Source organism: Zeus faber, assembly GCF_960531495.2.
Source record: "Zeus faber genome assembly, chromosome: 9".
Lineage (NCBI taxonomy): Eukaryota > Metazoa > Chordata > Actinopteri > Zeiformes > Zeidae > Zeus > Zeus faber.
Window position 1 is genome coordinate 26,656,904 of NC_137197.1, and position 18,507 is coordinate 26,675,410.

At 46.4% G+C, this 18,507-nt stretch overlaps 1 protein-coding gene across 1 annotated transcript in view; it reads left to right on the forward strand.

Annotated features, from left to right (window-relative positions):
* Positions 1–4,063: 4,063 nt before the first annotated feature.
* Positions 4,064–18,507, forward strand: part of gjd1b (gap junction protein delta 1b) — a gene marked incomplete at its 3' end in the record, with an annotated part of 22,639 nt that continues 8,195 nt past the window's right edge. The window contains exon 1 of the mRNA XM_080006286.1: positions 4,064–4,158. Within this exon, the coding sequence (XP_079862412.1) occupies positions 4,088–4,158 (71 nt within the window). The 5' untranslated portion in view covers positions 4,064–4,087. The remainder of the gene's footprint in view (positions 4,159–18,507) is intronic.

The window sequence follows — 18,507 nt, forward strand, 5'->3', positions numbered from 1 at the left end:
CAGGCAAGACGACACAAGATGGTACAGAGTGAACAGAATGTGCAGACTGAAGACGGTGCCCTCCAGGGGAGGAAATAAAACAAGGGAGAATTGTCTGAGGAATACACCTGGGGTCCGATCCAATCAAGCGTCTGTGGGATGTGCTGGAACAACAAGCCGGATCCATGGGGGCCCCACCTCACAACTTCCAGGACTTAAAAATATCTGCAGGCTAACGTCTTGGTGCCAGATACCACAGGACACCTTCAGAGGTCTTGTGAAGTCCATGCCTCAACGGGTCAGCTGTGTTGTGTTAGCTATGTTGGCGGCATGAGGGGCAGCATGCGCATATATATATATATATATATATATATATATATATATATATATATATATATATATATATATATATATTTACACAATATATAGTGGTGGTTTTAATGTTGTGGCTAATTGGTGTATATACATATCGGGAAACCACATATATGTATATATACCAATCAACAAATTCCTCTGGATTTTTGAAATATTGAGTATAAAGAAAGTTGTTTTTTTATTGATCTTATTTAAAAAAAACTTGACATTTGTATACAATTTTCTGCCGGAAGACATGGACGGGTTGCATGTCACATATTCAAAGGAAGAGGGGTTGTAAACATCTCTTAAAAATTGATTCAACCCTCTCCTAATCCTTCTCATCGATAACCACAGTGTTTTTGTGAACCTACCACAGTGTCGTCAAAATCCCCCCACGCACCCCCCCCCTTTTTTAAATTCACACAAGGTTTTGAGTTTGGTGCGGCGGATATAGTAGAATAAGTAGAATAAACAGCAGTTCAATGTTCCTTGAGATCCGTTACGTGTATGAAGGAAGTGATGCTTGGTGAATATACCAAAAAAACATTTTTTTTTGCCAGGACTCGAGCGCACGGAAAAGGCCCGGGCATGTCTCACTTGCTTAAACCATTATTGCCTTCAGTGTCCTGCTAGTGTGGACAAGGGCGAAGCGTCCTATGGCGCTTGACACCATGCCAAAGCCTCTTATCTGTTAATCACTGTGGAAAATGTAATCTTTCACCTACAGCAAGCTGCACGGCGCCCCCTCAGCCCAACCCTTAAAAAAACCCACTTGGCTGCCCAAAAATTAAACTGCGGAGTCGCCCTACCATATTCAAGGTCCTGGGTGCTTGCTATGGAGGGTACACCTTGCGGTCACGCCCACTCTCTGCTTTGTCTGACCACATTATGTCTCCTTTTCCACTGGGACCTGAGTGATTCATCCGTCTTCCCTACCTACTGTACCTACCTCCCCCTCATCTGGCCTGGTTGTCCATCCCCCGTGGGCTGTCCATTGCTACACAATGTTTTTGCCAGACAGAGGCAGATTAGAATAAAATTGTGTGCCGCCCGCCCCCTTTATCTCCTCACGTGTGGGACACAGATCTTGCCAGATTGCGTTTGCGGGGAGTGGGGGGCGGAAAAGATTAGGACTCTGCGCCGTCATCCATTATCTCCTTCGCCGTTTCTCCATAATACTACATAAGCCTCCAGGTAGGGAGCATCCCCTTGAACGAGCTCACCTGCAGAGAAGGTCTTTGTCGTTTTTATGCCTCGGTGGGCCCCGCCAGAGGTGTAACCAGCGATGGAGGTGAAGGAAATGATGTCAGATGGGGCCGCCCCAAAATCACACAGTGCACAGATGTTAACATGGCGAAAACACGGTCCTTACGTTTAGCTCTTTTTTAAAGGAGGTTTGCATGCTCAGAGGTAACATCTACCCAACTGGGTAAATTACTCCAAATTTTGATGCCAACCCTAACCCCCCCCCATCCCCTCTCTCTCTCTCTATCTCTCTCTCTCTCTCTCTCTCTCTCTCTCTAGCTCTCTCTGAAACTTGCCCTCCCCTTTCTGTTGCACTATCCTTGCATAGCCTCAGTGCACCGCCGCCCATTCCTCATTGCAAGCACAGTGTTCTCTGGACCACTATCTATGACCCCACAGTTGTGGAACAAACACACGCACACACACACGCACACACACACACACACACACACACACACACACACACACACACACTGTGAGTGGTGTGGTATTTTTTTTTCCATGAGCGCCAACTAGAAGTCGGTGACTTTTTCATGGCGTGAGGGAGTGTAATGTGGTTTGTGTGGCGATGCGGAGTGCAATAGTGAGAGATGTGATGGCGGTGGCGGGGATAAACAGTAGAGATCGGGAGAGTGAGCAAGTGAGGGAGAGGAGGGAGGGAGGGTGAAGGGAGGAGCGGAGAGATGATTCCCCTCGCTAATCCTCTGGACACGCGCACGAGCTGGCTGCCTACGGGCGGAGCGAGTGTACGGGAGAGTGTGTGTGTATGTGTGTGTGTGCGTGTGTGTGTGTGAGACGGGGAGTTAGAGAGAGAGAGGCAGGTGGAAAGGTGCGAGCGACGGGAGCGTGTAAGCAGAGAAGAGAAGTATAATAATGATGATGACGGGAGGGACGACAAGGAGGAGGAAAGAGTAGGAGGCTTTCACTCCGCTGCCACACTAACGGAGAAGAGGGGAAGAGAGGGAGCGGGAGAGGCAAGAGAGAGAGAGAGAGAGAGAGAGAGAGAGAGAGAAAGGGGAGGAGTGACGTGGAGAGAGCGTACCCTCACGAGCAACCAGCGGTTTCCAGCGGAGTGAGCAGATCGAGGAGGCGAGCCGGGAGAGCGAGCACGCGAGGGGGTGCCTCACTCCTGCAATGCTTGACGGTGTGTGAACGGCACGAGGAGAGGAGGCGGCAGCGGAGGTGGAGGAGGAAGACAAGCAGGAAGCAGAGGAGGAAGAGGAAGACTGGGCTGAGAGAGAGAGAGAGAGAGAGAGAGAGAGAGAGCGAGAAGGAGAGCGGAGACAGCGTAGAAAACTGGAAAACGTGAGGCGATAGGAGAAATCCCCTGGAAGCAGAGAGAGAGAGAGAGAGAGAGCGAGCGTGAGAGAGAGAGTCTCTGTCCTGTTTCTCCTGGATTAAAACAAGGAAGAGGGAGTGGAAAGAAGAGGAGGAGGATGGAGGAGTGGTGGGAGCGGGGACACCGACCCCTCCTGGTTACTTGAGGACGGCTGGAGCACATGGACCCGGCGACACACACACACACACGAGGGATGCTGTCAAAGAATGAGTGTGAGAGCGAGCGAGTGTGTGTGTGTGTGTGTGTGTGAGAGTGATGAATTCCTGTTTGCACCGACCACGGGCACCGCTCGTAACTCACCGGCTATGAGAGTGTGATGTTTCCGACAAAGACGACCTGCCGAGAGTCAGCGCTGCGGTGGAAGTTGTTTTTGTTCCTGGTGGTGGAGGACGTGTGCGGGTGTGTGTGTTAGACCAGGTGGGGACACGGGTGCGACCACATCCAAAGTACAGGGCTGCTGTTTGGGGGAGTGTAGCCGGGGAAGCGGAAGGGGTGAGGGGTCCCCTGAGGGGTAAGCCGCACCACTGGACTGCACATTGGCACCGACAGGTGCGTGCCTCGACCAGCGGCTGGGGGAGGTGGGGGGCGGGAACGCTGGCACACACACACACACACACACACACTCACTCACTCACACACACACACACACACACACACACACACACACACACACACACACACACACACACACACACACACACACACACACACACACACACACACACACACACACAGTACAATTGAATGTGTGTCCACCCATGTGCTTCAAAAACAAACCTGCTCTAGTGGAATCCATATTGCTGTGCCTTAGGACAACTCTGTGAGAGCGCAGGACATTCAGAGAGAACGCCAGCTACGATGGGGGCGTCTCCGAGGAGCCTTTACAAGACGCCTCGGTCATCACAACTCCTCCCGAAGTAAACACCTGGACATTAGGTCACACACACACACACACACACACACTTCGGTTTCACGGAGCCATTCCTCAAGACTGGCTCCTTCTACCGATCTCGCCCAAAAACCCATTGGAGTGGACCTGTGGGGCGACAAAAGACAACAGGGAAGCCCGGACGTCAACTCCGTCAACCCTCCGTCCTCGCCCCCGCCCAGGAGGAAGTGACTCCTCGCTGATTTCCTGCGCCTGGTGGATGCCTCCTGAGCCCAGCCATGGGAGAATGGACCATCCTGGAACGCCTCCTGGAGGCCGCTGTCCAGCAGCACTCTACTATGATCGGAAGGTGCGTTTTGTCCTGTGCAATTTTGCACGGGGCAATTTTGTCTTGTGCACGCCACCATTACACATGCAGGCGTGCATGGGCATATACATATGTGCTGTTTGTTTCGTTGTGTGATGTGTGATGTGTGATTTGTCTCACGATGCATAGAGTGCCGGTGTGCACATGTAAAGTAGGTGTACGGATCACAAGTGCGCGTGTAAAAATATCCCTTCTAGTCAGCGAGTCCTGGTCAAAAGTGGCCGGTGGAAGGGTGAGGGTGAGGGGGCTTTGGCTTGTTTAATCCCACTGAATGACAGGGTGAGGAGGGGAGGAGGGGGGCTTACGCAGAGCACGCCACGATTCTATTGGTCCAAGCACGGGCTTCAGAGCGGACACCTCAGGGTAGCCGATAGAACATAGATGGACAGGAAGCCTTGGTGTTTTTCTTCCACACAGTTGGTTACACAGTCGCAGTCACAGTCGCTTACATTCTCCGGACGACTATTATCTCCTGTCCCCTCTCACTCTCCCTCTTCCTCCCTCTCTTTCTCGCTCTCTCGCTCTCCTTCTCTCTCCCTCCCCTTTTCTCTCTCTCTCTCTATGTCATTCCCCCCCCCTTAAGCATGAAGTCACTACTCGAGACAATAGGATGCCGTGCCTCTACCTCTGTCCTCTCACATTGGAGCACGGTTGAGGAGATCTCGATTCACGCCGAATTCAAGAAATCATGTTGCCTTCCCATCGCAGTCACTCTTCCAGACTGGGGAGCAACAAATTATTCATGAGCCCGGTACACAATGTTAAACATGATCTTACCAAAGGCAAAAATAGATATTTCTCTCGGTCTCTTCTCGTCCCGTCGGGAATCCTGGGGAGAAACCAGGAGCCCGAGCTCGGTTTTTAGAGACAGTTGAGTTAAGCAAGTTACACAAGTCCCTTGGGGACACGTCGGCCCTCTGACTTTAAATGACAAATTGAATTAAAGTCAGCCTGCCGAGGAGGTTCAAACTAACTTTGCGGTTATTTACGCGTTTTTCATTTTTTAAATTCTTTTTATTTATGTACACATGTGTTTACTCACCTGAAATGACTTTTATTCTGACAATTCGCACAGCGGGCCATTTATCCGAGCGTGTTTTGTTATGAATGATCGGTCAGTGTGGTTTTCTCATTCATGAGGCACTGGCGGCACTGTGTCACTCGTCAGCTGGACTAGTCATACTCTGCTCCGGGGATACAGACGAAGAGGGAGACAGAGAGAGAGAGAGAGAGAGAGAGAGAGAAAGAGGGAGGGGAAAACAGAGATGGTCGGCAAGGAGAAAGGGCAGACAGGAGAGCACAAGAGACGGTATCAGCGGGGGAGAGAGAGAGAGAGAGAGAGAGAGAGAGAGAGAGAGAGAGAGAGAGAGAAAGAGAGTTGTCGGACTGTGGGGACAGTGAGAGACGAAGAGCAGACGTGGGAGGAAAGAAGATAGAGCGAGATAGAGCGAGAGAGAGAGAGAGAGAGAGAGAGAGAGAGAGAGAGAGAGAGCGAGAGTGTGAAGGGTAAACTGGAAAGCGCGGTTATTCACAGACAAGTGAGCAGACACATGGCCTCTGACTGCGGGGCGTTGGCGCATCACCTCACCAGATGCCGCTGGATGTGGAGACCTGGACGGGCCGAGTGGGACGGAGCGAGACCGGAACGTCCACTTAAAAAGCACGCCGCGGCCGTAGCCCTTCTGAGGCACTTTTCTGCAATGCTATTTGCGAAAAGATTCCTCGTCATAAGGCGTCACGAGGCTCCTACGCTCAGAAGGCTCGATGTCAGATTTAAGATTATCAATCGAGGACGTTCGCTGGACCACCATAGTCTGCATTAGAATGTAGACTAGCTACGGTTTAATTCAAAAAGTGTTCTATCTAACTCTACTCGTGCTGCTTATTCCTGGAGAAGGTTTAGCTGCGACTGTGACATACAGTGGGTTTGACACTGCAAAGAAATGTGCTTATTGTAAGTCGCTTTGGACAAAAGATCAATGACCTAATGTCATGTAATGTTAAATAAATAATTGGACATAAGCACCGCACAGTATATTTCTGGGTCATCGCCCTAAATCAGGGATAAGGGATGGCAAACCTCCTTCCTGTTTAGCGCCGGATTTATAATTCCATACAGTGTTGGATAGCTGTCCCTAGACAACAATGAACCACTGAAAAACAGACTGTTATTACAGGAAACGATTGTAAGTGTTAAGTAAAAAAATGGTCCGTTTTATAATTTCCCAAGAAGATTTTCAAACACTATTGGAAATTTCCAAACTTTTTCCTATTTTTCGAACTTTTTCCAAACGAAAAAAAAAAAAAATTATAACGGCTCTGGGCCAGAGGTTCTCCCCGCCCCCTGCTCTAAGCTCTTTGCCGTTCCACATCTGTAAACAAATGGAAGGATTGACAGATCAATTGATCGACAGACTTTGCCAACTGGTGCCAATGGGCTTTAGTTGAATTTATATTAATTTTCCTGTTTCAGATATTTCTATCTGGGCCTCCGGAATCACAGTGGTCTGAAGGATTAAGTGTGAAAATATCTCCTATTCCCGTTGCCGATCAAAATGATACAAATGGACTGACAGATGACTGAGAATCAATAAAACGCGGCGTCAAAATGTCACTATTTCCATACTTAAGTGGGCATTATTTTTGCTGCTCCGAAGCATCTAATGTGAACCGTTAGCGATGACATTTATGAACGTAGTTTAATCCTGGTGCAACGGGAGCATCCCATTGGCCGGCGGACGGCATCAGCCGGGAGAAGGCAGCAGCCAATAGGTCGTGTACCCGGCATCGGCCCCTGAAGCGATGCCAGTGTGTGTTCTCCTGAGTCCACCGTGACAACGGCCCCAGAGGCTTGAGGCGATTTGTCATACATGAGTCACAAACACATTAACGGGAATCTAACACACGTGTTAGTGTAAGATTACAGGAGGCGACGCACTGTCCCCTCTATTGCCAAGATTGGTTTGTGCTGCTGTATGCACTTGTTTGGGATGTTGGTATTAGAGAGATGGGACCTCCCCGGTCCCAGCTAAAGCATTGCAAACACCTCAGCTTCGGACGCACATGTAAACAAATACAACCTAAATATTGATCCAGGAATCAGTGTGGCGTTAGAAAATGTGTATGTTTACCTTTTTTTCGCTGATTATATATGTGGATTCATATACTTGTGTAAACTACGCATGTGTAAGTGTGTGTGTGTGTGTGTGTGTGTGTGTGTGTGTGTGCTGGGCCGGAGTTCCACCTTATCTGCGTGTGTCCATGTGTGGTTGTCTGTGTGCGTGTGCATGTGTGTGTGTGCGCACGTATCTGTGTGTTATGTTTGCGTACACCTGCTGGCTGTGATTTATTCCTGCCATTATGTGGCGGTTTGCCAGGTGTAAATAGTCTTCCCCAGCAGCATCTGATGGAGCGCAGGGGCCAGTCCTCCCGCTGGCAGACACAGCGTCTCGGAGGATGCGCCATGATGGAGCACTCGCTCGCCCACCGCCGCCGACACATCCCTCACCCTGCTTCTCGCTCCGCACTCCACGGGCTCGGGTTTAGGAGTCGCGAGCGCTCGCAATCGGTCAAGTCGGCGACTGATAAGCATGCAAATGCATCCTCGCTCCTCCTTTTTTTAAACGGGAATCGATTCCCGATAATGGGAAACGAAGGGTAGCTTGACAGAAGACAGCACAGCTAATGAAAAAGTCTTTAGGCCCCATCCATCTGCAATACAAATGGACTCACCTGCCACGGTGACCTGAAGGCTAAGTGAACAACCAGAGCGGCGAGGATTCCTTGAGGAGTCGTTCGTCATTCTCTGATTCAGTGAGCTATTAAAAGTCACCCCCTGATAGTAATTACGCTGTTCAAATCATGCTGATTTACAGCATTGCTTTTGTAATTACTGAGGCAATACTGAGATCGAGGACCAACGCACATAAAAAAATGTGACAAAGGCCATTCCCAATCACTTCAACTGTATCTGAAAGTCGGTATTTAAGAAAAATGAATCTTTTCCTCTCCATCCTCGTGTCAAAACACAGCTCATTAGCAGTAGACGGGTGCTCTTATATACTGTATAGGATCTGTAGCTGTGGGTCAGAGAGTGCATGTGCATGTGCACGTGTGGCATCTTGACGCTGGTATGCGTACGATCAGTCTAACACCCTTCTTCAACGCCTTCCCTCTCTGGAGAGGTGTGTGTGTGCGTGCGTGTGTGTGTGTGTGTGTGTGTGTGTGTGTGTGTGTGTGTGTGTGTGTGTGTGCACATGTGTGTGTGTGTGTGTGTGTGAGCCTGTGCGACGTACTGTACCAGCTCATTAGAATTAATAAATAAGGCTGGAGCTAATGAGCGTAAGAAAACAGTGGCCTTGGGTGTCTCCCACGGGCCCACGAGCTGCAGTCTATTGTGTGAAGTCATTTCGCACGACCTCCGGATTAATGTGCTTTTATTTACGAGGTCCCCAAGCCCGCGGAGGAGCCCGCGGACGATTTTGTTTATGCAGGGCGAGCCTTATCTTGGCCGCGCGTTACGCTCTCGCAGATGCGAAACAAACAGAGGGAGCAGGAAAGGAGGGTGTGTGTGTGTGTGTGCAGTGTGTGTGTGTGTGTACAAGGGTGTCGTCAGATTGTGTCTTGGTCCCTGCAGATCGCCCCAAGAGAATTTTAAAGGACGCCTAGTGACATATTCATCCAAGCCCTCCCTTTCTCCATACCTCCTTCCCCATGATATATACAGTATACAATGTATATATAGGATTGCATATACAGTATTTACAATTTTGAATCCACACCGCGTCCCCTCCAACCGCAAAGAAGGACCCCTTTGGGGCCATTGTGTAAGGTAATTTCTGCTGCAAAATGGGACTATTAGCCGTCCCAAAAAGAACAACGCAAGTGATAAAGCAAGGATCTCTGAAATGGGATCGGGTATTGATTTTTACCTTAGCACTGACTGCCTTGACGTCCATGGGTGTCATGACATTTCACTGCATATATGTATGACCGTATGTATATTTATATGACAAATAATCTCTTGAACTTGAACTTGAACTTGACAGCTTTACAGCAAGGTGTCCCATGGGGTTGTGTATTTTCCAGAATCTGGTGATACCACGTGTCCCACAACTCAGGGTCACGATTCAACATATTCGCGACTTTATTATATTTCTTTATTTATAAGATTGAGTTTCGCAAATGAAGCTCTTTAACATAATACATACAGCAGAGACAATACTCGGCTATCACAGCACTGTCAGTACAGCTTGGCCAATGGGAGGTCGAACACCTGACAGCCAACAAGCACAACTTTTCGAACTATGTTTATCGTACCACACACACACACACACACACACACACACACACACACACACACACATACACACACACACACACACACACACACACACACACACACACAGGAGGCTGGTCATTAACTCTTTACGTTTTCATTCTTGCGGATTTATCGATAAAACCCATCCATCATCATGCGTCAAGGGTGCAAGTGTGTACAAGTACAGGTGCATATTGGCTTTTAAATGAAACGATTATCCGAGGAGGATAAACCACTATCATCCTTAAAAAAAATAGATGTGAACTATCAGGCAGTTTTGCTTGCACACATCAAGCTGGCTTTGCAGTCAGCCATGACGACGGATGAAAATCCCTGGTTTTCTCAATGGAAACACACACGCATGCGCATACGCACACACGCACACATGCACACACACACACACACACACACACACACACACACACACACACACACACACGCACGCACGCACGCACGCACGCACGCACGCACGCACGCACGCACGCACGCACGCACGCACGCACACACACACACACACGCACACACACACACACACACACACACACACTCCATCCTTCCCTATCCACCACCACTTCTGTATCTTACTCTTTGAAGATGAAAAGCACATTTTGTCCCTGATTAATTCCCAACTGACTGAGACTAGGTGAGACAGGCAACATACCTGATAATCTAATCAAGAAGCTGATAACTTGTCCAACATGCATGCATCATGTACTGTGAGCTGATATGTCATTTGTCACTTAACATGTGCCACTACACATAGTGGACATCCAAACTCAAAAACACCATCCAGCAGCCGGAAGGTCCGCCCAAACATACAGACGTGTGCTCGAGCGGCGTTTGTCCCGCCGTTGCTATATTTACTCCAAGAGAAGAAAAAGGGAATGAAATGCAGGCGCACGCCAAAAGCAGGAGCTCACATCTCGCGCCCAGATTGTGCGTGTTTGTGATTTACCAGACGGTGTGCGACAATATTTTTACACCCCGCCGCGTGTGTTGACAAACAAGTGCCTGACTGTTGGGAAACGGGCCACATTCACATCGGCCCTTCTCTCCAGGCCAGCCGTGGAAAGGTGTGACCGACAGAAAGAGAACAAGAGAGGGCAACTCCCAGCCCCAGAACCTAAAGTGACCCAAAGTGGAACCTAGGTGGACACCTTTGGACTCAGACCTCTGACCTACCTTTCCTTTCATTCATTCTCTTCCATCTTGCGCTCATCATTTGACAACCTGTGGCATCGGAGATGTCACAGGTAGTCTTTGAAGAGTTTCTTTTGAAGAGTTTCTTTCCTTTTTCTCTTGGGCTTGTTTTCATTTCCTGGGCATACAGTATGTGCTGTGCAGCGACATGCGTTTCTGTAGCCTGTGCCGGCCATGTGCTCTCTGCTTGTGTGTCATGTAGGCCTCTGGCATGTGCCAGGGAGGCCGATTTGGGCTTCGGCTTTGGCAAGGGGGTGGGAGGTCCAGCGGGGGGAGGGGAGGAGGTGGAGGCGGGGGGGAAGGAGGGAGGGACGGAGGGAGGGGTGCTTTGCTGGCATGGACGTGTCGGCCCTAACTCGGGATTGTCCAAAACCCACTGATTTAATCCGGATTATGCCCGTCGGCGCTCCCTCCCTTCCTTTCTCTACCTCTCTTCCTCTCTCTCTCTCTCTCCATCGCTCTCTGCCTCCCACTCCCAGCCACACGCTCGCCCACTCCATCTTTTTTTTCATCCCTCTCTCGCTGCTCACCACCCACCCCTTCATTGCGACCTGCAACACTTCAGCCCCCCCCCCCCACCCCCATAAAATCACGCTCAACTGGTTGTTCTGTTTCCATGGTGACCGCACATTTGCTTTATTTCATTTCGTATTGATTGAAATGACTCCACCATGCTGATGACTATATGCTGTAATTAGCTTTGAACGTTTGTATTGGATGTTCTTGTTCACTGCTAATTTTTCTTTTTTTTTTGAGACGGCTCCCGCTCTCAATCAATCTGATTTTGCTTTAATTAACGTGTTAACTTATTTCCATCCTGAATTCCCCCCTGCGGATCATTAAAGTGTTATCTTATCTTGTCTCTCCCTGACAAAAAAAACCCCTCTTAATTCAAATATAGCTACTACAAAGAAGCATATGAAGATGAACATAATTAAGTTTTAAAGGAAGCATTTCTCCTTTACACGCAGAACCACTGTCAGGTCTATGTATGTCAGTCATTTAAATGGGTTGGAAATGGATTCATATATTACTGTAAAATTAACATTTCTTTGGGCTCTACACATTGTCGTTGAAATAGGAAGATAGATGAGAGGAATAGATGTAGATCACTTTCGGGTGGCTCTACATGGGAATCATTGGATTATATTAACTTTTAGATGTAAATTTCAACATATAGGATTTACACACATAAAGAGAATGTGTGTTTATAAATAAAGTTGCACGATCCCACTATGCATGAATCGAGTGTGCAATATGACAATGAAAACTGGGGAGCCAGGAATGAAAAAAAAATTGATATCTCCTTGTTTTAGGCTGTAATAAATATGACACACATTCACCTATACGTTCCCCTAGTGAGCCCAAACAAGGAAAAATAAACTATTACCGTTCACCACAAATGTACAAACACTTCACTATTCATTGCTAGATGACAGAAGGCAGAAATAATTACTAAAACGTCCATCCACACATCATAAATTACCGTCTCTACGGACTTGTGTTTCAATGTTGTTGTTGTTGTTTACCTTTATTTAATCAGTCAGTCTCACGAAGTACGCACTTAATAACAAGATCCTCAACGACAGTACGGACTGACTGATTGAGATAAACACGCTCCAGGCCAGACAGTGGTGAAATGATTATTACCAGTTGTTGAATTAAAAATTCATCTTCCCTATAGAGGACGGACCAACAACACGGCAATGTCATACAAAATCGGCTTGTGACGCCCTGGTGAAACAGCTGGAAGAGTGTTTTATGTGTGTGTGTGTGTGTGTGTGTGTGTCTGGGTTGGGGTGCATGCACAACGGATGTCTGTCAGCCACAATTCTGTCCTTCTGTCCTTAGACCTCCTGTCAGTAGAGCGCATGTGTGTGTACGTGCACACACATCGAAAAAAGGGTTACAAGGTGACACAGTGACCTGCTGCTGTGAGCTCTATTGATAGACCTTGGCAGGGGATGCAGAGAAAGAATATATTAAACATAATTCTTGCAACATGTCATTTCCATAAAATGGCAGTATGTACAATTCTGAAAGTTCTGAAAGTAGAACAGTATAAAACACACACACACACACACACACACACACACACACACACACACACACACACACACACACACACACACACACACCACACACACACACACACACACTGAGAAAGACCCTGGAAAGTAAAGGACAAATTCATCATGTCAGAATAACATGCAGGGTTGAAGCAGGGCTGCTTATTTTCATCATTGACATTTAAATGAATTTTAATAACATTATTTAACGTGAGCATTAACTATTGAGGAAACTCCCAGCAAACAAGCCCATAATGGTCCCATGAAGCCCAACTGCGAGCTAAAAATTTCCTACTGTGGGCTATAAGTGTTGCCACAGGCAGGCCTCAGTGTGGCCCCAGGCAGGCCCCAGTGGGGCCTAAAGTTTGGAGCCCACAGTTAAACAACAACTAATTTCTAACTCGTATAAGTTATTTACTTCAGCAAACTGTTTTGCAAATGTATATTGCAAATTCACAGTACATTATTGGACCTGGGACAATCCATTGTTTATGACTGATGGCAAAATTAACAGTATAGGGTCAACCTGCCCAAAGTGGCACCCATGTGTTAGTTGTGCTTTGCCAAAAATCTTCTATTTATAATAATCTTGTGTTATTAATACACGACTCCTAGTTGGACTTTTTAAAATGTATTTTCAAACTTTGATATCAGCTGTCGTTTTTGTATGTGCCTTACAAAATTACAATATATTGTTTGGACGGAAAAAAAAAATCTTGTTTTATCATGAAAGATAGAAGAAGGCTAAATCTATATATTACCTTAGTACTATTTTGCATTTTGTTCACAATGATTTGCTTTTCCGTGGCCCACTATTAGGTTACTGTTTGGACCCTACAATGGAAAATTTGGGCACCCCTGGTATAGAGTACTGGTTAACAAGCTTTGTCTACCACCCAGATAAAAAAATATTTTGTCGCCTGCCCAACTCCTCACGTATGTAGAAGGCTACTATACAGCAGCAACAATCTATAGCTATAGCTCCAGTGATAGAAACAAACTGCACACGCACTTGGTACATGGACCAGGCAGACCCTGGGCCATAGATTCTTAATTTGTCCACACTATCTTAGACAGAAATGTGTGACTATTTGTGGCAGTTCTGCCTGCCCTCTGACACAGGCAGAGATGTTGCAAACACACCAATTTATTGTAGAGAGAAGCAAGATGTAACAAGCCGGGAGCGGATAGACACATGTCAGGACAGAGGCTCTCCCAGTGTGTGTGTGTGTGTGTGGGGATGGGTGTGTATTAGATCCACATGCCACACGCCACCCAAGTTTTCAGGGCCCTCTGACACAGAGACAGGCTGAGATCTTGCAAACATACCAGTTTATTGGAGAGTTGGCAAGATGGAACAAGTTGGGAGCAGATGGAACGTTGTGATCACAGAGGCTCGCCCTGTGTGTGTGTGTGTGGGGATGGGAGTTTTACCTGTTGCTCATTGATTGCTCTGATGAGCAACCACCCTGATCCCGGACCCAATTACGTAGACCCAAGACAGGTGTGGCTGCTTAAACCATACCACACCACCCCCACACCACATTATTTTACAGATTTGGAGGACAAAGTCAAATCAAGAAAATGGGTGGATCTGTTTTATTCTTTTACAATGGCATGTTGGTTAATAGGTGACACGTTATGTATAAATTAGACCTGAGACTACATCATTGCCGGGGTGGGATCCGTATCCCGAAGCCGAGTCCCAGAAGTGTCAGTCGGAGTCTGAGTCAGAATGCTGAATGTGGCTGACACTTGTTGGATTTGGTGTTTCATTGCACAACGTCACATGGAACTCATTATAAAAGATGCAAGAGTGGAGACGAGGAAACAATGCATGAGTGATGAGCTGCGAGTGCAGGCGATCCCGCCGTCTGGCGAGAAGAAGTGACGACATCGGGGTGCTGGAGTGCTTTCTCCGACCGTGCAAATTGGTGCGTAGTAATTGGACAGCGTGGGCGTATCACAATACCCACAGCAGGTAGTTGGATTTAGAGACTGGTCAGCTCACCCTCCCTTTTCCAGACAACATCAACATCTCAGTCTTATTTCTTAAATTAAATTGCATAGACCCACCCCCCTCCTTCCTCTTCTTCCTCTGCAAGGACACCACTTTCCCTCAGTTTAGCCCTCGAAATTGCCCTGGAATATCCATGGTCGCAGTAGGAGAAGCCACTAGATTAACCTGCACTCGAGTAATGTGGGTTGTAGGGGTTGAACCCCGTAGGTAAAAACGGCCATACAGTTCTAAGCGGTAAATGGCCTTTTATTGTGCAGCCTGAAACTCTAGCTTGACATGAACACATTGAGGTAGAACGTTAGAAAGAATCATTAGGTTTCAAGAGTCATTGGCATTCCCGAGAATTGCCATCGCAGTCGATGTCGATAAGCCGATAAGCCAATGAGATATGCTTCATTGTGAAGCAAAAAAACCCCCAAAACACTTGTCTGTCATTGTGTTGGTCACGATGTAGGCGCTGTTGATTAATCTTCACTGATGTGTTTATTTTGTTTCTGTTCAAGAGGAACTCCTGTTCTTAGTATTACTCACATTCCTTTGGCAACAGATAAGTCATTTTCCTGCTCACGAAGCTAAGAGAGAGAGAGAGAGAGAGATAGAAACTTTTGGTCGGGGCCTGATGTGATTTGATTAGATTTGTCAGTGCCGCTTGTATGTTGTTTTTGGATTAGTGACTGGCGGCCTCGAGAGCTGAAGTCATGGTGAAAGAAAGATAAAGAAGGATGAAGAAAGACGCAAAGTGAGGCGGGGTGGAAGGCGGCACTGAAAAGTTCACGAGGAAGAAGTGGATTTTCACAGAGACCGCAATATTTCCTTTTTTGCTTTTTAATTTAGTTTGACTGTGATTTCACTGTTATTTCGTCCTTCAGCTTCTTTGTGCCTCTATCTTGTGAGTGTTAAGACACCAATGTTAAGGATAATGGCGCTAAGTAATGGGACAGAAAAATCTCAGAAAAGAGTGTATACTGTAAATAAAATGTATGATCTAATAATATAAGTTTATTAGATTAAAAACCCCATCAACTCACCTTATTTGCTCTGAATAAACACATCAAATTAGCACCATTGAATCCCTGCAGTTAACCCCTCGATAGCCATATAGACAATGAAAAGATGAATGAATGGAAATACAACAGGATGACTGAACTATTTGACTGTTTGACCATCTGTAAACCTCTCCCCCATTGTTCTTCTCTCCTTGACAACGGGTCTAATACCTACAGCTGGAAACAGGGAGGGTAGTTTCTTTGGCTCTGTGCCAGTGGGTGTGAAGGGATAGATGGAGTGACCTTACCAGGCCAGAGGTGGGCTTCTTGCACAGGATTAGCAGGTCAACCATAATAACATAGGGTGACCACATTTTTTTTTGGGGGGGGGGTACAATCAGGACCTCACCAAGATGGTGGCACTTCAATAATGTCATGGATCCGACGAACCCACAGACAATCTGAATAAGATTTGTATTCGGGGCAGTTCCAGCATGGCATAGTTAGAGTTTCATCCAGATCGGCAGTTCAGTATAGATGGAGGTGGTGGATGGTGGATGGAGGTTGTGATCAACAATCCCCGCCTCACCAAGATGGCGCCACACACAGTGTGCATGCCCAAAGTGACGGAGTATACAGATCACGTGAAAGCACCGCAGTCAAGTGACACAGTATAGTCACGATTGGACTTTAACTAAACGAATGTAAGATATAAAATCTAAACCATGCAAATTGACAGGTATTATTTTATTATTGTTCAACTTAATTATTTTTGAAAACATTAAGTTAAAGTGTTACCAGAAGAGTCAAGTCAAGTTTATTTCTATAGCCCTTAATCACAATACAGTCTCAAAGGGCCTCACAGACCCACATTTCACAGAGAAGTCAACGGCATCCCCTAGTCTGAAGAAGACAATTGGATTACACAAAGTGCAGCGTATTAAACATCATAAATATATACGCTTCTGAGGACAACTGACACGCTCCAGAGTAAGTTCTACAAAACAAAAACCCAACATCACTGTCAGAATTTATAGACATTCCAGAGATATCAATGTATACAATCTTCCTTAATTATAATTACTTGTAACAATAACCATAAGCAATAACATAATACAAGGAACATGTATTTTTGTGTATATGTTTTAAAATATTTTAATTATTTTTATGTTTTTTCCAAATGCTTGAAATATTTGTTACAATAACAAAAGATTTAATTATATATCCTCAACAAATTCAGTCAGTTAAACCACTTACCTTAGTTTATTTATTTATTTATTTATAGCTTTATAAAATACATTATTATTGTGAAGGCAGTTTTCTGTTGATTTACAAAGTGCCGTCAAAGAATTGTGTTCCCCAAAATGGTTTAATGAGCGTGATAAATAATCATGATCACAATATTGACTAAAATAATTGTGATTATCACTTCAGCCATAGTCATACAACCCTACTTTAGAATAATAACCCTCGTTAGTTGCGGCATAGGAAACCCACCCACAGCCGAATATCCTAGAATTACATTGTAACCTATCGGAACCAATGAACTTCTGCAGTCACAAAACACACCGGAACAGAGAGCCAAAGTATTGCCGTCTGCAGCTATATTTATCCTTTTATTTTCCTTCCTATGTGGGAAGCCACCAGGTTAACATAGACGTAGAGGGTATGAATGACCAAATAAAGTGTAATGTCCAAATGTGCATCCTTGGAGGATTACAGGAACAGTGGGGGAAATGCGACGTGGCAATGAGGGGGATAAATACTCTGGAAAACTGCGGTGGGAAGCGAAGAATGTGTGGCGTTGCGTTTGTGCCGGTGGGTGTGCTTCCCGCAAAGCTCCCCTTCACCCCGCACAGGGTGAATTTTATGAATGGAGGTGAAGCCACTCCACCCGGTATTTGCGAAACAAAACAACTGAAGTGAACGTTACAGTCAACTGAAGTCACAAAACCATTGTCACGCATCATTGTGCATTTTAAAGTGGCCATACGGAAATCCTGGAGCTTTCTTAGTGGGTATACGGCCTGCTTATCACTTTAGCCCCTTGCCCACTTACACTGAAAGCCATAAACCTAATGGCAATGTTCTGTATTGGCGTCAAGTGGGAACAGGAGCCAGTCTCAATGTTCCATAAAAGTCGTTCCGTAAATCTCCACACTCTCGGCCTAGTATAATAACCGGGAAAATGCCGGTACGGCCGTAAATAGAATTGTGTGGGAATAGAAGCGGTAACGTTTCCGTAAAGTAGGGGTGGAGCTGAATGCAAATAAAGCACAAACAGTGGGTTTTTATTGTGTTCAAATTATAAAAACAAGATTTGTTTTCGGGAAAAAAAAAAAAACATTTGGAAAAAGGGCGAGTCCAATCTGAACTGTGGCGCTCGGCTGCAAAATAAAGAAACATGCCCAGGTCTCGACGGAGACAAGCTCTTTTTATTCTTAAAATGTATTATTTTTCTTCTAAAGATATGCCACTCAGACCCTAGACATGTCATAGAGTTAAGGGTGTGGTGCGGGGACATGGGGCACAATCGCTTCGCTTGCCCGCCGGCTGTACCTGGAGTGCGAAGCCGGAGGGAGCGAGCGAACAGAGAGACGTAGACAGGTGGAGAAGAGTGTAGGACGGGTTGAAAATGATCACACTGATTTTATAACTTTAGGTTCGGGTTATTGCGTTCAGGGACGTGGGCTTTGTCCCCTCTCAGTCAGTGGAGGCAAGAGTCTGCGGGGCGAG